This window comes from Oryctolagus cuniculus, chromosome 11 (assembly GCF_051225735.1).
Source record: "Oryctolagus cuniculus isolate XC-2025 breed Fujian yellow rabbit chromosome 11, ASM5122573v1, whole genome shotgun sequence".
Lineage (NCBI taxonomy): Eukaryota > Metazoa > Chordata > Mammalia > Lagomorpha > Leporidae > Oryctolagus > Oryctolagus cuniculus.
In genome coordinates, this window is record NC_142877.1 from 44,162,343 (window position 1) to 44,184,710 (window position 22,368).

At 50.2% G+C, this 22,368-nt stretch overlaps 1 protein-coding gene across 1 annotated transcript in view; it reads left to right on the forward strand.

Moving 5' to 3' along the window:
- Window positions 1-22,368, forward strand: part of SLC24A3 (solute carrier family 24 member 3) — a 527,286-nt gene that overhangs the window by 398,155 nt on the left and 106,763 nt on the right. Inside the window, exons 5-6 of the mRNA XM_002710947.6 lie at window positions 3,079-3,163; window positions 3,506-3,609. Of these exons, the coding sequence (XP_002710993.3) occupies window positions 3,079-3,163; window positions 3,506-3,609 (189 nt within the window). The remainder of the gene's footprint in view (window positions 1-3,078; window positions 3,164-3,505; window positions 3,610-22,368) is intronic.

Consider the following 22,368-nt stretch of genomic DNA (forward strand, 5'->3'; position numbering starts at 1 on the left):
ATAAATCTTTTTAAAAATAGCTAAGGTATGGCAAAAAACACACACACACACACACACACACACACACACAGAGATGTTGTTTTCAGCTTGTGGGAAAGATGATTTGGGAGAGAAATCTACACTGTTGTTCAACAATTTATAGTCAGGTGGAGGGCTGATTCCTGCCCAGTCTCAACTACTTTGAAGTTGAAATCAGATAAAAATGTGGGGCTTGGGGATGGAGACAAAGGAAAGGGGAGAAATAGGAGATGTGACAGGAGCAGCTGGGGCAGGCCCTGGGTTCATCAGGCACCTGCTCCAGGTCAACCTCTTCACCTGCCTGGTCCCAGTTTCCCCTGGGGTGCGACCTTGGTCTCTGGGTCTAGGACAGCCAGGAGGTTGCATCACGGGACACAAAGAAGGTGTCCAGCATGGTGAGAAGCTCTGTGCACCCCCCGGAAGAGGGACTTGGCTCCACTGAGGTGGAGAAGGGGCAAGGGCACATTTCAGTATGAAGAAGAACCAGCATGAGCAAAAGCCCCCAGACTGGGAGGGTGTGGCATTGCTGAGAACTGTGAGGTGGAAGCCCCGGGCTGGGCAGAGGCTGTGAGGAGAGGAGGAAGGCAGGAGGGGAGGTGTCCAGGACAGTCAGAGCAGCGGGTGTTGTGAGGATGGTCATGGGCACCGTCTCCCATTTATGATAGCATTGAGCAGGGCTCTGCCCAGGGGCCAAGTACTGCTCAGGGCTTGCAGGAAACAGAGAGGGAGCACAGCACGGGCCGTGCCTTCTGAGCACCTGCAGACTGCAGAGCCGCTCCTCAGTGATGCAGCCGGCTCTGTGCACCCACAGATTCTGTGTGCGTGGATTCAGGTGACCACGTCACACATTGAAAATACTCGAAATCAAATGGAGACATTTTTGTTGCAGTAAAGATACAGCTATTTTTGTAGCATTTTGATTGCATTAGGGATTGTAAATAATCTAAAGGGGATTTTACCTATACAGAGGGATGTGATGGGTTCCATGCAGATCGTGTTTCATTTTATTTTTTTAAAGATTTATTTTATTTATTTGAAAGAGTTACAGAGAGAGATAGAGAAAGAGAGAGAGAGGGAGGTCTTCCATCCGCTGGTTCACTCCGCAGATTGCCACAACAGCTGGAGCTGCTCAAATCCAAAGCCAGGATCCAGGAGCTTCTTCCTTGTCTCCCACACGGGTGTAGGGGCCCAAGGACTTGGGCCATATTCCACTGCTTTCCCAGGCCATAGAAGAGAGCTGGATTGGAAGTAGAGCAGCCGGAACTAGAACCGACGCCCATATGAGATGCCAGCACTTCAGGTCAGGGCTTTAACCCGCTGCACCACAGCGCCAGCCCCTCGTGTGTCATTTTATAAAAGGGAATCGAATGTCCTTGGATTCTGGTACCCATGGGGTTCCTGGAACCAGTTCCCTTGGATGCTGACGACCACCTATATCCACTGGGGGCTGGGTGAAGTAGCAGGGAATTGGAAGTGGAGAGCGAGTCTGGGAGGGGAGAGGTTGACTCTGCTGGGGTTACAAGGGCAGAGTCTGGAGGCAGGATTGCCCCCCTAGGAGGCAAGGTCTCGGCAGCAAAGCATTTCAAGCCAGAGTATTTGGCTGGAGAGCATGTGAGCTTCAGAACCAAGCAGGGCAGAGCAGGGGCTGGCACCAGCTTGTAGGGAGCCCTGGGTACTGGACTGGGGTGATAAGAATTGTCAGGTGCTCAGGAGGGAGCTGGGAAAGACTTTCAGTGACTGTCATGGCAGACACAAGAAGATCCCCCCACCCCACCCTGGTGAAATGATGCCAGGGCTGGAATGAATGAGGCAGAGGCAAGGAAACAGACTTGCAGGAGGAAGCAAAGTGACCATTGAAGGAGCCGGAACACCTGGCAGCAGCCTAAGGATTGGAGTCTGCAGCTAAGACCCTCAGAGCCGGCGGACAGAACCACAGCGCGGCAGGGCTCATGGTCGCTGCTGGTGAACCAGAGCTGTGAGCAATGCATTTGCTGTCTTGCTCCCAGATTCCCTGCCTGGTGAGGCTGGGGGATGCTCACAGCCACAGGTTCCAAAGTTAAGCTGACAGCACCTCCTCCGTAGGGTCTCCTCTGTACCCATCTGGGGTTTAGCAGTTGAGTCCAGAGCCAAGGCACCCAAGATCCCTCATTCATATCCACGTGTAGGGCTCCCACTGCAGCCTGTTGCTGGTCAGCCAGCAAAGCCAGTGGCCTGCACCAGGCCCATGCTGCCCCTCCATGGCTGAGCTAGGAAGTGCAGCAGTGGCAGGTGCCGCCAGGACAAGGGACGGTGGCATTCCAAACCTGGCATCTCCTTGGCTGGACGGCCAGGAGGGAGCTGGCCGACCATGCTAACCAGTCTCTAATGTGTATTTGTCTTGTCTTCAAATTGCTTTTTGATTTGACGCGTGGGGTAGCCTGGAGACAATGTCTCAGCACGCTCTTGCCCACTCGCACTCTCCCAGCCGTGGGTTTCACAGACTGCAAGGATGGGGAGTGGGTTTCAAGAGGTGACCCTCACATGCACACACATCCTCCCAAAAGCCTCCATAGCATCCTGGAATGGAGGCTGACACACTAATTATGTGAGACCTTCTTCTCTGGGAATCGGCATAATAGGACAAAAAGTAGCGATGCTTTGCGTACAAATCTGGGTTATTGGCATTTATTTAAATGTCAGCCCTTCTGGCAAGACTGGGGGAACAAAGCAGCACTGATGACCTTTGCCTTGGTCCCACTGGCCCCTGTGGCCTCATAGCACCCCTCTGTGGCCCCTGTCACCTTCGCAGCCCTGGGGGGCACTGGGGCTGGGGACCCCCATATCAGGAACTCAGAGCTCTCGAGGACATGCATTCCCCTCCCTTGGCCTGGTCAGAGTGGCCCAGCTCTGCGGGGTGGAGGAGGGGTAGGTTGGGAGGGGCTGAGCCTGGCCGCCAAGACCTGTCAGCCCTCCTCTCACTGAGGCCCCAGCTTCTCAGGGCTTGGGGTCCCGGGAGTCACAGTCACCTGTGTTCCCAGGTGGAATCCTACTCACCTGTGCTCTGTCTTTGCTCCTCTGTAGCGTCTGCACCTCAGTGAAGATGTGGCTGGGGCGACATTCATGGCGGCAGGCAGCTCAGCCCCAGAGCTCTTCACGTCGGTCATAGGTAGGTGATGACTGGGGGACACCCCACTCCTTTGCTGTTAGAAGGAAAGGGCGCAAGGGTCAGACAGTCCCCGGCTGGGGATCATCTGCCACGGATGGGACGTGGGACCCAGTGGCCCCAAGATGGGTTGCTCTGTTGGTACTCCACTGTGCCACTGGGAGCTGTTGTCATGCTACTCTCACTGTGCTTGAACTTGCCCCAGACTCAAGGCCGCTGCTCCTGTGGGACAGCAGAGCCGAATACTCCCTCCAATCCTATAGATCCCCAGTGCAACCTAATGCCTACAAAAGGCCACCAAGCCCCTGGCACCCAGAGCCAAGCTGACGTGCACCTGTATTCCAGGGGTCTTCATCACCAAGGGAGACGTGGGCGTCGGCACCATCGTGGGCTCCGCTGTGTTCAATATCCTGTGCATCATTGGGGTCTGTGGGCTCTTCGCAGGGCAGGTAAGACTGACCGTCCCTCGGTGATGGTGGAATGTGACAAGGTGTCACTTTGAATACTTTTCATTCACTTTCACTTCACTTACTTTTCATTAGTAATCATATGTGTCTATGGGGTAGAATATGAAATTTCAGTATGTGTATACAGAGCGTGACAGGTCAGGGTGATGGGTGTATCCGTCACCACAAACACTTACTCTTTCTTTGTGTTGGGAGTATTCCAAGTTCTCTTTACTAACTCTTTTAAGACAGCCATAGATAGCCTACTGGGCCACAGAACGGAGAAGTGGGTCATCCCTTCTATCCCTTCACACCTTCTCATCAGCATCCTCCACTCCACACTGACTTTCCCAACCCCAGAAAGCCACCTTTCCACTCTTGTGCTGTGAGATAAGCATTATTTAGTTTCCATGTCGGAGCGAGAACGTGCCAGGTCTACTTGTCTGTGCCTTTTCTCACTTAATCATGTCCTCCTGTTCCATCCGTGTTTTCACAAGTGACAGAATTTCACTCTGGTGGCTGAATAGCACTCCATTGCATCTGTATGTCCCCTTTTCCTTATCCACCGCTCTGTCGGTGGGCACCCAGGCCGATTCTATATCTTGGCTGCTGTGAGCAGTGCCACAGCCAACAGGGGAGTGTAGATGTCTCTTTGCCACACTGTCAGCTCCTGGGGCTGCATACCCAGTCCTGAGATTGCTGGAATATATTATTATGATATAATATAATATATATAATAAATAGTTCTTTTTTAATTTAATAAAGCTTTAATGACAATTCTGGTTCATACATTGGGTTCACGTACCTAATGGACTTGGGATAATATACTAATAGACAATAGATATAAAAACGTAAGTCATGGAGGCAGATCTTACTAGAATAAAAGAATGAAGATAAAATAATGACTGTTCTAGCTGTGTAAGTCTAGCCAATAGGTTATTTAAAACCCCTTCTATAAAGGAAATATTTCATTTCGCATCTTCTTTTGTGATTTTTTATTTATATAAGGTGAACAGATTTCATACAATTCAGAACACAGATTTAAGAGCATAATGATACCGCCCACCCTTCCCTCCCTCCTGCCCACACTCCACCCTCCCTCTTCCTTTCTTATTTTTTCTTTTAATTTCTACAATGACATACTTTCCATTTATTTTATAAGCATTCACTGAACCCTCCTCTACATAAAGAGTTCAACAAGTAGTAAGTGGAAAAACCACTGTTCGTCAAGAGTATAGACAAGGGCCAGAAAGCGATGAGCAAGTCTCAAAATACCAGTTTCATTCCTATACATCACATTTTTTGTACTCTAGGTGAGTTAGTAGTTCTGTTTTGGTTTGAGGGTCCTCTATACTGTCTTCCACAATGCTTGCCTTCGTTTACATTCCCAACAGTGTGGAAGAGTTCAGGGCACTGGCTAGAATCCAACTCGTACTGGAGCCCGTGGTCTTGGGCAGAGGTGATCGGGGGTTCCTTCTGGACTGGACACTGATGCACCACCACGACTCAGATGGAGTCTAGACTCCCCAGGGTGTCCACATCACTAACTCTAAGCAGCCTGAGAGACACGGGTGACAAATGAGAAGCTGTCCCATTCATTTTTCATAAGTCACTGATCCGAACCAGAATGACCAGAACTGTTTTAGACATGGTTTGGCCTCGGCAGAAATAGATAAATGAGAAAGAGAGCTGGGGAAAGAGACTCTTCCTGTGAAAAGAAATTTTCAGCCATCACAGTTTGAGAGGAGCCTTTTCTTTTTCTGCAGCCATGGAGCGTTTTACCCCCACATTAGCTTTTGCATGCTGGGGGGATCATGAGGGGACCCTGCCGTCTGCCACCCGTGGAGACTGCTCCATGGACAGAGGGTGTCGTGGGGCCTGTGTGCCTTGTGAACACTGGGCTCTGTTTGCTCACGGGCCTGGGACAAGGCTCTGCGGCCATGCAGGTGTGAGAACGCTGGCTAACGGTGGTGCAGCAGGCTAAGGCGGCAGCTGGGGGCTGGTGGGTTTTCAGATGTTCTACCAGCTCTGGAAGTCCTCATTTCTTTATAAGATTGTGCTAGGGTTTGAGCATGTCCCCCAAAAGCTCATCTCTTTGGAAACCTTAATCTGCAAACTCATCTGTTGATGGCATTTGGGGGCGGGGCCTTTGCGATTAGATGAGGTTGTGAGGTTATGATAAGCAGAGGAAGAGAGGCCTGAGCTAGCGCCTGGCTCTGTCACCCTGGGGCGCCCATCCCCATGTTGCAAGGCCCTTGCCTGATGCCAGTCTCATTCCCCTGGCTTTCCCAGCCTCTAGGCCGTGAGCTAAGCGAACCTTTAGTCTTTATAAATGACTGGGTCTTGGGAAACAGACTAAGATGCAATTTTACTCAGAAGCAATGCAACCCAAATGCCGAAGATGGCACCTTCTAGAAAAAGTGATTTCCAGGAACTACTTTGCCTTTTACGCAGGAGGGGAAACCAGTGACCCGTCTCACCTGACCTGCAGCCTCCATGCAGGCTAAGCGGGGTCCTGCTGGCCCCTGGCTCCTGTGAGAGTAGGGGAAGGCTCCTGGCGACCTTGTCACATACCCTGTGCTAGGCCACCCATCTTTCAGCAGCCAACCAGGGGTACCTGTGCTGCTTGCTTCCCTAACACACACTCGAGGGTGTCCATGCAGAAATATGCAGGTGCACCCTTGCTGTTCTCCGCTGTCCATTTTTCATAACTGCTGGTCTGTCTGCGTGCAGGCACAGGGATACTTTGATATGGCCAGGGATCAGCTTTAGGGCCCTCAGGTGCAGGGCTTCCTTCTACAGCTGTCTCTGTACATGGGGATTGAGCTCTGCCAGCTCACTAGACGGAGTGTTCTCTTCGTTCTCATCCTTATGCTCAATGGTCTCTTGTCTTACATTTTGTATACTCTTAATATGGTGTTTTCCAGGTTTTTTTTAAAAGATTTATATATTTTTTCATTTGAGAAGTAGGGTTATAGACAGAGAGAGGGAGAGACATAGAGAGAGGTCTTCCATCCACTGGTTCACTCCCCAGATGGCTACAACAACCAGAGCTGGGCCAACCCAGAGCCAGGAGCCAGAGCTTCTTCTGGGTCTCCCACATGGGTACAGGGACCCAAGAACTTAGCCCATCTTCCACTGCTTTCCCAGGCCATAGCAGAGAGCTGGATCGGAAGTAGAGCAGCTGGGACACGAACCAGCACCCATAGAGCTTGCCAGTGCCACAGGCAGAGGCTTTACCTACTAATGCATGCCACTGCATGCCCCCCCCCTTTTTTTCAATCTTTAATATGATCTCCCTCTCCTCTTTCAAGTAAATAAAATAAATCTTTTAAAAATAAGTAAATAAGAACAACATCCACCATCTGAGTCTCCGTCGCTGCCTTAGGTGCCTTTGGCAGCCCCTGGCTCTGCTCTGCTTGGGCACCTTCTCCATGAGACATCACATCCAACAGAGGATCCTGTTGCTGTCAGCAGCTGGTAATTAGCGTCGTCACTGCTAGCAGCATGGTCATTAGCCTGGCTGCGATTAGTGTTGTCATTAGTGCATTAGGCATTTCTACCTGCAGCTTGACTCAAAAGCAAGCCCAAAGAGGGGGAGTGAGAATGCAAAGACATGAAGACAAATGACTGGGCAGTGTCGACTCAGGACCACGCAGCTGATTACTTGTGAAATGGTGTGAAGGCACGTGTGGCTCATCACTCATCCGCAATCAGTGCAAGCAGCAGCTTGAGTAGAACACCAGCCCAAAAGGTACGTGGTGTCCCAAACGTCACCCAAACGTCCCAACTGGCACCTGTCACTCGACTCCCTCTGTGAGGTCTTCATTGGCCCATCTCACAGCACCACATGACCTCGGTGAGAAGCAACAACCATGGTTGTGGTTAGAGACAGCCCATGTGATGAATCTCAGAGCCAGCCCGTCCTGCTGGCTTGCTTTGTCCTGTGCCCACTCGGACATGCCCAAGGCCCTGCAGCCTACTTTCTCTGGATTTCACAGAGTCCCTGGATTGCCAAGGAAGCAAAATGATGTTTGGAAAAAACATGGGCTAAGGAATCAGACTGGTCCAGCTTTGAATCCTGACTCTACCTGCAGGAGATACATCCATTCTCTAAGCCTCAGTTGTCTCATCCCTGGCATGAGTATAAGCGTGCCTACTTCCCAGTGTTCCCATGGCGTGTTCAACCTTATGAGTCCCTGGCCTGTGGGATAAGTCATTGAAATTGGACACCATCGCCAACACTCAGAACCCAAGGTTGAGAGTTCTCACTTCCAAATTCTACCCTACACCACTGTGATTATTTGACCAGCTAGTTGGTGGAAATTGACAGTGATGGATGTCCACAGCTTACTTAACAGCTACAGAACACATGGAGGGAATGGAAGGGGAAGGTCAGGGAGAAGGTCTCCTAAATAAAATGAAGCTGAGGAGAGTTGTTGGAAGGAGGATGTCACAGGACCGGTCCCTTGCCTCTGTGCAGTCTGGTCAGTGGGGTCAGTAAGGAATGAAAGCTACCCAGCTTCATGCATTGAGAAGCCCTCACAGACGACAGAGCAGGTGCCATAGAATGTGATGGCCAAGGCTGGAGATTTGGAATTGAAGGGATTGGCAAATGCAACCTGGGCCTCCCTTAGCATTGCTGGATATGCCAACCCCCACCAGGAGCCTCTCTAACCCATTAGGGCAGGCAGGCCAGCACGTGACCAAGTGGGTAACCCATCTGAAATTAAAGTTTAATTAAGCTGTAAGGTTTGAGCTTCTGTCTCTGTTAGGGTTTTGATGAATTCCATGTAATTAAATGTCTGTTGCATCCGCAGTTTGTAAACATGCCCAGTGCTACAGCATCTGCCTAAGGTGCTTTGGGAAGTTTTATGGGACGAGAAGGAAATTGCTTCTTTGAAAGTGGTTTAGAGAGTGGTTCTTGGCATCCCCACAAAACGTTTCCAGGGCAGTGGTCCTTCAAGTTTTCTTTATTTAAAAGCAAAGAATAAGAACAACAAAGAGAAAACACCAGATTCAAGCTGCAGCTAATGTCGCTAATGTATTTCACGTTATTGTGTTGAAAGGACTTCGTGCCAATTTCATAAAACAATGTACTTTGGAATTTAAATCCACTCTTCTGCGCATGGTAAGCTTGCAATACATAACCACAAACAGAGTAAACAGTTTATCTACATCCCAGATTAGGACTCTCATATTCCAGTTATTACAAACCAGCAGATGGTCCCAGTTTTTAATAGAGAGCACCCACATCAGCTGCCCAGCATCCACAAAATGCTCTTTGGCAAGCTGGATTTTGCTTTTCTTCAATGATCAACTGTCCAGGAACAAGCAGCACCCAGCGGTTGCACATCTGGATCCAGACCCTCCTTCCTTTGGGTTTCCCCAGGAGAAGATTTGAAGGCAGGACTCAAGCACAAGTAGTTTATTTAAAAGGTGACCCCAGGAAATACCAGGGAGACAGGATAGGTGTTAGATCAGGGAAGAGAAGGCAGCACAGAAAGTGTGCTGAGAGCAAGGTGACCTTCTGGGCAACAGGGATTTAAATCTTATATGGGAACAGGAAGGCAGCTTAGAGCACAGACAGCTAAGTTAACTCATGGAAGGCACAGGGAAGCAGGGGCATTTGTGTGCCAACTTCTATCATTGGCTGGTTAACAATGTCTCTTAAGGGACATTAATTCCCCAGCACTCCAGCTTGTTGGGCACAGCCATGGTGGGCTTTGGTGTCCAGAGAACACTCCCAGGCAGAGAGCCATTGGGGCTAGCCGAGATAGTAAAAGCAGGGAGATACGAGGGGGTTCCATGAAGCATTTGTTGCAAACTCAAGGCTGAGGCTTTAGGCGAAGCAACCTGTTGGATCTCATCTTCGGCTCCTCTGAGTGAAACAAGAGTGTGAGTACCAGGCACAGCGGTAAGAGTCTGGCACCAGAGCATCTTGAATTTAGAGAATTTCTTCTACAGCTGAAAATAGGAGCTACTGTTTGTTAAGGTTCTTTAATATGAAGACCCCACGCTCCAATCGCTATACATATTTGTAGAAATGTAACCACTGAATTTAAATACAGTATCAACCTTACTGACAGGCAACAATATTGATACAAGGCCAGGAGCTGGTGGGGCTGGGGGTAGGGATTTGCTGGGAGGGAGTTAAGACTGGATTTGAGCCCACATCTGCTGACTGTAAAATCCATTCTCTTGCCATATGGGGAATCTATGGTTTGAAAATCTCCAGATGTTATTAGTACATTTCTGTGATTAGTCTTAGATTTTTGTCTGTGTGTTCAAAGTTTGGGGTCTAGAATCTGGGGCAATGCAAAGAATGGGCAGAGCAATGGAGAGCAGGACCCCCAAGATGGATGCTGAGGTGTTCAGCACCCCCGACACCAGGGTGCAGCTAGAAGCTTTTTTTTTTTTTTTTTTGACAGATAGAGAGACAGAGAGAAAGGTCTTCCTTCTGTTGGTTCACCCCCCAAAATGGCCGCCACAGCTGGTGCTGCGCTGATCCGAAGCCAAGAGCCAGGTGCTGCTTCTTGGTCTCCCATGCGGGTGCAGGGCCCAAGTACTTGGGCCATCCTCCACTGCCTTCCTGGGCCACAGCAGAGAGCTGGACTGGAAGAGGAGCAACTGGGACTAGAACCCAGCACCCATATGGGATGCCAGTGCCGCAGGCGGAGGATTAACCAAGTGAACCATGGTGCTGGCCCCTAGAAACTTCTTTTCCCATAAGATGGCATCTCCCACAGCTAGGCCTTTGCTCCCATCCAACAAATTGAGGATTCTGGCTGATGAACTTGGTGGGAGACCTATAGACATTCCCAGTTTTCCCTGAAACCTTGCTGCCAGTTTGTGGCTCCCCAGACAAAACTCAACATTTGGCCTATCATGTTCCTATTCTGAGGAGCATCCAGACACCCTCAAAAGGCTGGAGATGAGGAAGGCTGAAAACACTGGTGACCAGACCTAGAAATAGAGGCTGGCATACTGACCCACCATAAAGAGAGAGATGAGGGAGCCAGGGAGAGCTGGTGGTATCTGTAGAAACCAAGAGAGAGGTGTGGCAGAATACCCCACTTGGGAAGCAGGCTGCTTTTCTGCTGGATCTGTTGGATCCTGGTGTATCCAGGAAAACAGAGTCTCTTCCAGAGTGCTCTGCAGGCTTCCTGTGTTGGAGGCAGATGGCCTGTTGGGAGTGCAGATCCCAGCCCCACACCCACCGGATTAGAAGAGCAGCTGCACCTGCTGAACCCCCCAGGGCCAGCTCAGCTCTGCTCAGATTCTCAGATCAATCCTGGCCCCTGAGTGAGAGGCTACCCTCTAGCAGGTGGCCCAAGTGGCATATGTGACCCTCCCTGGATGGCCCCATCCTATGACCGGCCGTCTGCTCAAGGCAGACTCCCTCACAGGCAGGTTCTGAAAGGCCCCACAGTGGACCTGCCCCTGAGAAATGCATTGCTCTCAGGCCCAGAGTCCACGTGCTGCTCCCCGCCTAGCTCTGCACTGTTCTGTCCCCAGTGCCTCTGCATCTGTGTTCCAGGCCTCTGAGTTTGCTTCGACTTTGGCTGTAGAGCTTGTTCCTGGGTTGTCTTGTCCCTGAAATGCTCTTCTGCAGTCAGATCCATTCTCAGATCCAGTTCTAGACTCACCAGGAAGCTTAGTTTCAGGAAACAGAATACCACAACTCTAACGGGCTTCTGAAATGAAGGCAACGTATTTGTGCCTCTGGAACATGAAAACGAGAATGCATATCGGGTATGGTTTGACTGAGGCTCTTGTCCCATTGTTGTGATTCTCTTGTCTCTAATCTGCTCTGTCTCCTTTCTCTGAGTAGTTTTCCTTCATAGCAGAAGGTGGCTCCAGAGCAGGTTCCAGCCTCCCATGTTGTCAGGGAAGAGAAAGAGAACAGGTGCTTGCTCACCCCACCTATAACCCTTCGCCTGGCATCATCACACAGAAGCCTAATCAGGGTACAGGTGTTGGGTGCAGGAGTTAACACCCTGCTTGGGACTCCCACATCCCATATCTGAGTGCCTGGGTTTGAGTCCCAACTCCACTTTTTTTTTATTTGTATGTATCTCATAAATAACAACCTTGGGAACATAGTAATTCTTCCCACCATACCCGCCCTCCCACCCATTCCACCTGCCCCCCTCCTCCCTCTCCTGTTTTGTCTGAGAAAGAGAAAGAAAGGAAAAAAGAAAGAATGAGATAAAAAAAAACCCTGAGAAAACTCTTCCTCAACAGGCCAGACAAGGGCTGTTCTATGTTATTGGTTCTCCAAGGTTATTTCACCTTTTTCCCCTCTTCCTCCCCCTTCTTTCCTTTGAGAAACTTAATTGTCTTTAAAGAAGAACCCAAGGATGATACATCTTTTTGAGCTCTTACACATAACTATAGCTATGAGACACAATAATAACCTCCATTTAATACACTAAAAGGAAGTAATTCTTGAAAACAAGTTTTACTATTAAGTCTCATGGTACAACTCTTTGGGGACAGAGGCCCTGCATGGGAAGTTAGTACACAGTGACTCCTGTTGTTTATTTAACAAATAACACTCTATAACACTCTTATGTATGACATCAGTGATCACCCAAGGCTCTTGACATGAACTGCCTTGGCTATGGAAGCCTTTTGGATCCACTAGCTCGACAAAGGCCATAAGCAAAGTGGAAGTTCTTTCCTCCCTTCAGAGAAAAGTACATCCTTCTTTCCACTGGGGTCTCACCCACAGGGGACCTTTATGTAGGACATTTTTTCCAGAGTGTCTTGGCTTTCCATGCCTGAGATGCTCTCTCTGGACTTTCTAACCAGACCAGAGTGTCTTAAGGGCTGATTCTGAGGTTGGAGTGCCACTTAAAGCAATTGTCATTCTATGCCAACTCCACTTTCAATTCCAGCTTACTGCTCATGTGCACCCTGGGAGGCAGCAGATACTGACTCAAGGAGTTTGGTCCCCAACTCCCTTGTGAGAGATCCACATGGATGTCCAGGCTCCTGACTGTGGCCCAGCTCAGCCCTAGATGTTGTAGGCATTTGAGAAGTGAACCAGTGGGTGGAAGATTTCTTTATTCAACTTCTCCTTCCCCTTTTCCCTACCTCCTTCTCCTTCTCCCCCTTCCTCTCCCCTGCTCCTTCTTCCTCCACCCCCCCCACACCTTCTGTGTCTCTCTGCCTTTCAAATGAATACAAATAAATAAAGGAAAATATAAAAGCCTGATTGGGCCAACTCAGGTTCCCCGAACCATACTTTAGCCAATTATTGCGTTAAAGGAACTAGAGTTCCTCCCCACTGGCTGAAGTTAACCAAGAAGCACCCACCCATTTCTTCCCTTTCCCCAGAGCAAGAAATCTGACCACCGGCATCTCACCTGAGCAGCTTTGGGTTTCCTGGTTATCATTCAAAGCAGGAAAAAATGGCTGTAGGACAAAACCTATGCATAATGATGTGCAGCCTCGGGAGCTGCTTTGCCTGGTCAGGTATCACACACACACACACACACACACACACAAAATACACACATGTCAGCCAGAGGTCTTTGTGTGAACATCTGTTCTCATTTCCTTTGAGATAACCTACGAGTGGGATTACTGGGCGATGTGGTAAATATGTTTGTAAGAAGCCATGCAACAGCACCTCAGAGTGGCTGAATCTGCTTGTATTCTTGCCAACATTGTGTGAGATTCTGGTTACTCTGCATTGTCACCAGCCCTTGATATTATCCTTTTGGTTTGGTTTTATTCTGCTGTAATTTTGTCCATCCAACCTGACTGGGGTTTTACTTTTCATTTCCCTCCCAAGCCATGAGGTTGAACCTCTTTTCAGATACTTAGTTTTCATTATCTTTGGTCAGAAGTCTTCAAATCTTTGCCCATTGCTTAACTGGGATTTTTTTTTTCCTGTTCTTATTCCGTTGTCTGCAGTCTCTAAATCATTGCATGTGCCCACTCCTCTGAGACCTTCTGTCCAATGCACTGCTGTTTCCCAGTCAATGGAGGGGAGGCCACCAGAAATGACTTGGAGTGACAGTGGCAATGGTTTAATCCATTGTGTTACTGACTCCCGGGTTTGCAAGTGTGGTCCTTGGTAACAGCACTCTCCCGTTGTGTGGAAGAAAGTGAAGAGCTCACTTCCTCTTCATCCAGGGGGCCTGAACACAGCACTAACTGAAATCCAGTACGCATCCTTCTAGAAATGTGAGCAGCAAAGCAAGAGTCCCTGGCAGCTGGGACGAATGTTCCTTCCGTGTAATTAAGTCTCACGTTGCTCCTTCGAAGTGAGTGTCAGACCACTCCCTACCTCCTAGGCAAGAGCGTCCCTGGTGCTGGTAACACATTTTTTGTGCACAAGGCACCCAGCGCCTTAGAACAGCTGAGCACCACCCCCAGACAAGAGCAATGGTGGGGCACAGATGTCTTTTCTCTCCAGGGTGCACTGCCCCACCCACCCATCTTGCCTCCTAGCACAGCCAAGGAGACTCCTAGTGGAAATCTGTCTTGTGGGCTTGTGCCACATTGAACCAAAGCCCAGCCAGCCCTGAGTAGAAACAGAAGGACAGACCATGGGCAGCCAGACCCTCTACCCTGACAGGTGGCTGAACTTGAGCTGGAGTGAGGACAGATGCAGCCGGTCTGGCTGGCAGATGCTTGCTTCATTTATGTTTCTCTTCAGCAGACACAGCTGTGGTGCTTCCCTTGTGCCGGGTGCTGGTCGTCTTACAGCTTTCTACTTGTTGGATCCTCACAATAACCTCTGGGGTGCACAGCATTTACAAAAGGGGGAGACCAAGGCCCAGAGAGGTTCGGTACCATGGCAGTCACAGCAGCAGTGGGTTGGGAAGTGCTGAGAGCTGCAGAGGTGCAGCTGGCAGCGTGGAAGTGGCAGGTTCTCTCTGGAGCCAGGCTCAATGCCTCCATCTGGACCTGAGCTCCCCTCTGTAATGCAGCCACTCTCACCCCTCCTTCACAGCTTGGTGCCTTCCTATCAACATCCAACCCAGCTCACCCAGGAAACAGAAGAGCCTGGAGGGGAGAGCAGGGATAGATGGGCCATCCAGTGCCTCCTTCCCCTCTCTGGAGTATGTGGGGTGTCTGCTGAACCCCTGTCCTTCTGGAAGGAGAGCTTGGGCCATATAATCTACCCCAGAGCTCTGTGAAAGCTGCCAGGTACACCCAGTACCCCCCCCCCAGCACAGGGCACAGAGACCCCATCCCCTCCACACCTGCACTTTAGGAACAGGCAGAGCCTGCAGACCAAACCAGGGGACATGAAGAACCCCCGGCCTGGCCGCATAACTCATCCCATGCAGAATGTCACTGAGAGGCTTCGCATGGTTGAAGGGAAGTCACAAGCACTCATGTAGAGCAGCATAGCAAACGCTACAGCCAGGAGCACCCCTGCACAGACAGTGACACAACAGACCAACTCCATGTCTCGGGTCCAAGCAGCTGCAGCTGGAGTGTCCACGGTGGGAGCCATAGGCAAACACCTGAGACCCGGAGCTAGCCACACTTAGAGCTGCAGGACTGACTTTGCACAGTGACATCAGTGAAAGGTGACTTTCGTCTTTGTCATCTGTGAATTTAAAGCCAGGGCAATAATGCATTGATTGTGTTCTGGGGGGGAAGTGTCTATTATCCTCCTTCTATGTGCAGTAAGCTCATTCATCGACTTAACAAATATTTACTAAATGCCTCCTCTACATCAGGCACTGCTCTCCCAGGCATTGGAGGGACACAAGTGGCAAATGACATTTAGAAGTGGGCTCTGGGGTGTGAAATACCAACAAAGACCATTGACTGGGAGGTGGGAAATTGGATGGATGGGTGGATGGGTGGAAACAGAGTGAGACATTAATATACTGAAAAATGAGATATGGAGAAGATAACATTATGTCACATGGAAATCAATGCTTTAAAAAAATGAAGCATGATAAGGGCTGCAGAGAGTGCATGAGAGAGGAGGAAGTCTTTCCTAAAGAGCCTCCAAGGAAGGTAGTTCTGGAAGGACTGATAGTTAATGCAATGGGGGAGGGGAAGCCACTACACCCTGCCCTGTGAAGACAAGGCCTCTGACTCAGGTGCTGCTTTGAACATCAGTCACTCTGAGGGGAGGGAACACACCATCCATGCAGCCAGACAGCTCTGGCCCCTGGAAACACTAATGCTGGCCCACTAGCCTCAGGAGCTACAGTAAGAAGGCAGCAATGCCAAGAACCATGGGACAGTGTATGGGAGTGGCCAGCCAGCCCCTGCGTGATAAAATGTGGTGCCTACAGAAGGGTAGGGAATCTCTTTTCTGCCAGCTCCCTGGGAGCCCGGCTGTCTCTGCCTGTCTCCGCTGCACCTGCAGCAGGAAGAGTAGTGTGGACCTTTGGTAAGAGTGCTCACTAAGTCATCTCTAAGGGACTCTGATTGGTTTCACTTGACTGAGGGTGGGAGGAGGAGGGAGTTTGCACCAGACCTGTAGTCTGGTGCATCACACACATGCGCACACACACACACACACACACATATTCAGGAATGATTGGACAGGTGCCTAGGTGGTCAGATGGATGGAGGGGTGGAGGTACATCAAAAGCTGTCGCCAAAGACAAGGTGGATTGCAACAGTGGAAATTCTTCGAGCAGAACGTGAGAAAGATTCATGAAGCAGAATCAGTGGTTTTTTGTGGACTTCTGTTCACTGCTGATTAAGTGCACAACAGAGTATTACAGAGGTGAGCCAGACAGGAAACATTCCTGCCTGCCAGGGTTCATAGGCCAGTGAGGCAAAGAGCGTGCAAGCCAGAAAGTGATCAAGTAAAAGGAAAGAAAGTTCCTGGAGGAAATGCATTGGGCAATGGGATAGCAAGTGATTGGTGGGAAAGGAGGAGGAGCAGCGAGCGAACCGTGATGGCCAAGGAAGTCGTCTCAGGGACTCCATGTGAAGACCCATGTGGATAGAAAAGTGGCTGTAGCGACAGGAGCAAGTGTGGCATACAGAAGGGGCAGCCAGTGGCGAGCTCAGACTGCAGAGTGACCTTGGGCAAGTTGTTGTATTTTGAGAAAATCACTCCCAGGGGCTCAATGGAGAAAGGACCCTGCAGGAGCAACATTGTGGCAGAAGGCTGTGGTGAGGGTGGAGAGGAGCTTTGGGCAACAGAGAAAATAGGGAGAGGTTGGTGGGGATAGAACATTTCGTGGAGGCGACACCAAGAGGATTGGCTGATGAATGGGAAATGCGGGGCGATGGAACGAGATCAGTCGTGGAAAACACTGGGAGTTTTGTCCTGAGTTTGGAATAGGCCAAGGAGCAGTCATCGACTCTCCTAACAGATACACGTTGGCTATGGTTTGTTTTCAGAGAGGAGCTGGCCTCTGAGCCAACGTATTCTGAAGTCACCCGTTGCATGGCAGATCCAGAAACTTGGGAAAGCTTCTGTAAGGGTTTCTTTTTGAACCAGCGACTCTGGTTGGTTGCCTTTGCTCTGCGACTCTTGCCCCCTCACAGCCTCGCCCACCACGCAGCTGAGAGTCCTGTTGGTGGCGCTGGGTGTAAAGGCAGTGACCAGTTCCATCTAGGACCTTGGATCCTGTGACACTGAATCCTCCCCATCTCCAGTCTTTGTGCAATTGCAGCAGGTGCACGGGGGCTCCGTGGACTCCCAGGGGTCCTGATTTAGCCTCTGGTGTGGCAGGACATGAGCAGTGCAGTCTGCACCTTCTGCCATCAGGAGGCTTGGCCACCATATTCTCTGCCTGCCCTTTCTCCCATGCCTTGTGCCTGCCCACGGCAGGTGCAGCTAGCGCTTGGATATTTTTATCAGGTCATGCCAGGCTGTAGGAGCATTAGGGACACCTTTATGCCAAGGTCAGTGTGCTCCCGACATACCCTCGTTCTCCTTGCTAATCCATCCAGACTCAGTTTGCAATTTTAAAATGGGAGACATGGGGGAACAAGTGTGGGAACGTGGATGGGTTTGGATTTCCTTTGGGTTTTGTTTTAATATGACTGCACTTCTCCGGTCCAGTCTCCTCTGATACATGTGAGACAAGACGTGTGACCTCCTGACCCCACTGTTCCTTCCTACAGGGGAAATAAAACTCTGTATTTAAATGGCAGTCTTAAGCTTGGATCAAGGGTCAGTGTTGTAGTGCATTGGGTTAGGCCACCACTTTTGAGGCCCAGCCTTCCATATCAGAGCACCAATTCCAGTCCCAGGACTCTGCTTCTGATCCAGCTCCTTGCTAATGCATCTAGGAAGGTAGCAAAAGATGACCCAAGTGCTTGGGCCCCTGCACCCATGTGGGAGACCCAGAGGAGGCCCCTGGCTCCCGGCCTCGGATCGGCCCTGCTCTGGCCCTTGCAGCCGTTTGAGAAGTGAACTACTGGGTGGAAGACCTCTCTCTGTCTCTCCCTCTCTCTGTAACTTTGCCTCTCAAATTAATTAATTATGTTAAAAAGTTTTAGACTGGCTACACAGGGGGTCGTCTCTGAGTGGGAAGCAAGGTGACATCTCAGTGTAGAACCAAGACTCCTTTCCAACCCACAGATATGTGTACCCCCCTCCCAGACCTGGAGGCATTGCGGTGTGGTGTGGGACTTTGGTGATCTGAGTCCCTGACACCAGTTCCTAAGATACAAGCCTCCCGTGCCCCTGCCCTGGGTTCCCAGGGCTGCCTCTAATGGATTTTGTTCAACTTCTTCTGTCATTGGTCTCCATTCACTCTCTGGGGAGATTCAACCCTGTTTCAGGGACAAGGAGGAGAGATTGAGGGGAACAACCAGGCACTCCCTGAGATGAGCCCAGAGACAGAATTCAGGGTATCCCTATGGAATGCTTGGCTTCTTTTGAGCATGGATGGCAGGGTGAACCTGTTGGTGCCACCTGTCCAGGCCAGGGAGGGGCCAGGAGGAAGGGACCAGGGAGGCTTTCTGGAAATCAGGGTGAGAAGTGTGCCACTTCTTCACAAATGGGGGTCGGTCTTCCCAGCCCCTTAGTCTCTCCATACACCAGCTCCAGACCCTGCCAGTTCAGCAGACACTGAACAGACACCCCACCCTGGGGGCCCACTTAACACCAGAGTCTGGTAAATTGTGTCCTGGCAGATAACTTCAGGAGAACCCCCAGCTAGGAGTAATCTTATATTCACATGAAGGGTGCAAGGAAGGGGACCTCAGAGACCCTTTTTAGATGCCATCAAAAAGAAAAAAAGAAAAGGCGGCTCTACATTTTTCTATTTTAAAAGCAAGTATATCAAGCTAAGATCTATTTCCTTAATTTCTATGGCAATTAAGGGATTGTGCACATCAGTAATCTCACGTACATGAAAATGGATTTTATTGAAACGCTACCTCTCTGCATTTTAACCAAGGCAGGTGTTTAAGATGTTCTGCTCTGATCCCAGCCCTAGGCAGACTGTTCCTGGCTGTTACTCCTCTTGTGTTGAAGTGTTGCAAGCACCAGGCACCAGGCTAGGTCTTCTGTGTTTCTGGAGACTGACCGCCCAAGTTCAAATCCAGGCCTCCCCCATGTCGACTCCAAGTTCAAATCCAGGCTTCCCCCATGTCAACTCCAAGTTCAAATACAGGCCTCCCCCACATCAACTCCAAGTTCAAATCCGGGCCTCCCCCATGTCAACTCCAAGTTCAAATCCAGGCCTCCCCCACGTCAACTCCCTGAACTGGAAGAGACTTAGCCTCCATAGGCCTCAGTTCCCTTGCTCATTAGATGAGGGTGATAAGAGTATCCACCTGCTGGGTTGTTGTGCTGTTGAGATAGGTTGCTCAATCTGACACATGCAGGAGTGTCACCTTGTGGGAAATGTGCATAGCACGAACTCTGGATGCATTCATCTGCTCATCGCCAGAGAGGCTGGGTCCTTGTCCCAACCTGACATATAAGGAGGTGAAGACTCACAGAGACAGGAGGGGGCAGGCACTCGGCACGCCACTTGGGAGGCCCGCACCCCGCAATGGAGTTCCTAGGTTCAAGTTCCAGTTCTGCTTCCTGATAATGTGCACCCTTGGAGGTGGTGGCAGGGTGATGGCTCCATACCCGGGCCCCTGCCACCCAAAAGGAGACCCAGAGGGAGTTCCAGGCTCTCAGCTTTGCCCAAATCCAGATGTTGTATGTGTATCCCTCTCTCTCTCCCCCTCCCCTGCCCCACCCCACCTTCAAATAAATATAAATGTTTAACAAGAAAATTAGAAAAGTGAGTTATCCAAGATCCCATAGCAAATAACAGCAGTGTTGAACCCTACACCCAGGGGTGTCTGACCCCAGACAGTCCTGGGAGTAGCCAAGCTCAGGCCAGCAAGAGACCAAGGAGCTAGAAACCCTGCATATGGGGATCCAGGCCTGGAGATGGGTAGAAAAGGCAGTGCACCCCTGCGTGCCTGGATGTCTACACCTCTCCATCCCTCCTTCCTAAGGAGTAGGCTACAGCCCAGGCTGACCCTGCAGCTGCTGACCCCTGTGCTGTCGGCAAAACCAGGGCAGCCAGCTACACACAGAGCCAAGGTTTGGTGCACTATCTCTGGAAGGGGTGCAGAAGCGCCATCTTGCTGGAGACTTACAATGCCTGTGACCAGGGTACACAGTGGGGCTGTGGATTTGGGTCAGATCACAGCAGGTCTCCCTGCAGCGCTTCTGGGCCAGCAGTGCACTGAAGTATCAGTGCTTTCCTGAAAAAAGGGGTGAGTCGATGTTTTTCTCAGATAAAACCATGCGGTCGATTTCTCCATGTGAGTAGATTCATTGCATTGAATCGTGTCGCTCTATGGGTGTGTGTGTGAGTCTGGATTTTGTTTTCGTTTTATTTGAAAGGCAGAGAGACTGTGAGCAAGAGACAGACAGGCAGAGAAAGATCTTCCATCCACTAGTTCACTCCCCAAATGCCCACAATAGCTGGTGCTGAGCCAGTGCAAAGCCAGGATCCCAGAACTCAGTCTGAGTTGGCCTCATGGGTGGCAAGGTCTCAAGTACTTGAACCATCATCTGGTGCCACCCCCTGCATCCAGCCAGAAGCTGGAATTGGAAGTGGAGCTGAGGCTTAACCCCAGGCATTCTGAGATGAGATGCAGGCTTTCCAAGCAGTGTCTTAACTGTTGCACCAAACAGTTGCATAACTCTCGCATTTTAATTAAAATGGTTTATTTGCAATAAAAGCTTATCAGTATGTGATTAAGAGAAGATAGATATTAGTCTTATTTTTAACTAGTAATAAAAATTGAAATAGTAACAGGAGGAGCAGTGCAAGTATTAATTTTAAAAGTTCTCATTATCCCTAAAATGTACTGAGGGCTCCTGGGCCCTGTGCCATACTCTTTAAATAAAATATGATTTTAATTTATCCTCTCTAGTGTCACTTGAAGAAAGTAGTATTATTGCTCCCATTTCACAGATGAGAAAACAGAGATGTACTCAACAGTGTCAGTGCCAACGGAGGGCTTGGGAGAGCGTCCACACACTCCCTCCACGCACGAGCCTCCACAGTGTCCTTGCTGTAAAGACATGAATCAGGAACAAATCCTTCTGCCTTCTCTTCTGCTAAGACAGCTACCAGAGCCTCTCGTTGGTTACGCTCTGAGGACCCAGCTGGTTTTCTGGGTCACCTAGGTTGGGAGGACCCAATCCGAATGCCAACTGCGGGTCCACTCTGGGATCCAAGCCTCATCACACTTCAGTATTCATCCTAAAGCTGCCCCCATGCTAAGCACTGCTTCACATGGGACCTCCCCTTCACACATGTCACAGGTCTCTCTCTCTCTCCCCCTGCTTCCGGCCATTGGGTGTTTTGAGCCAATATCCAAAGGCATCTGGGGCTCTGGTGGGCACTCACATGGGGGTGATGGTGTAGGTGTTTGTGCACACAGCATTAAGGCTGGTTTAAAGCCACTCTGTGATAGAGGAGCCGTGTCCAGTGTAGAAGGTCAAAGGCACAGTAGGTCCTTGGCTCCCTCCATGTCTTTCTCTTTCTCTCTCTCTCTCTCTCTCTCTCTCTCTCTCTCTCTCTCTCTCTCTCTCGGTGCTAATGGGTCAGCAGATGGGGTGTGTGCTGCGGTGAAGACCAGCTGCCTGCCCCAGCAGCAGGGTCGGGCTCTGTTCCACTGGGATGAAAATCAGTGAGAGAGCTGGGCTTCCCCACACCCACACTGTGGCTTAGCTGAGACAGGTGTGTCAGGGGCAGCCGGGCAAGAACATGGTGAATGTGGATGTAGGTCCTAGAGGAAGAAGCCAAGGCTTCAGTCCCTTTAGAAATGTTACTCTGATTCAAGCCCTGCAGCCACAGAGTGTGGCACTAACCAGGAAGTCAAGGGGCCGGTGCTGTGGTGTAGTGGGTAAAGCCACCACCTGCAGTACTGGCATCCCCTATGGGCACCAGTTTGAGTCCTGGCTGCTCCACTTCCGATACAGCTCTCTGCTGTGGCCTGTAAAGCATCTTCTACTGAAAGCAGTAGAAGATGGCCTAAATGCTTGGGCCCCTGCACCAGCATGGGAGACCTGGAGGAAGCTCCTGGCTTCTGGCTTCGGATTGGCCCAGCTCCAGCAGTTGCAGCCATTTGGGGAGTAAACCAGCAGATGGAAGATTCTCTCTCTGCCTCTGCCTGTGCCTCTCTGTAACTCTACCTTTAAAATAATAAACAAATAATCTTTTTTAAAAAAAAAAGAAAAAGGAAAAAAAAAAAGAGTCAAGGTTTATCTATAGCCCCAAGTGTGATGTAGAAGCCAGAGGATCCTTACACCTAAGGACAAAGCTGGGCTACATTCCCCAA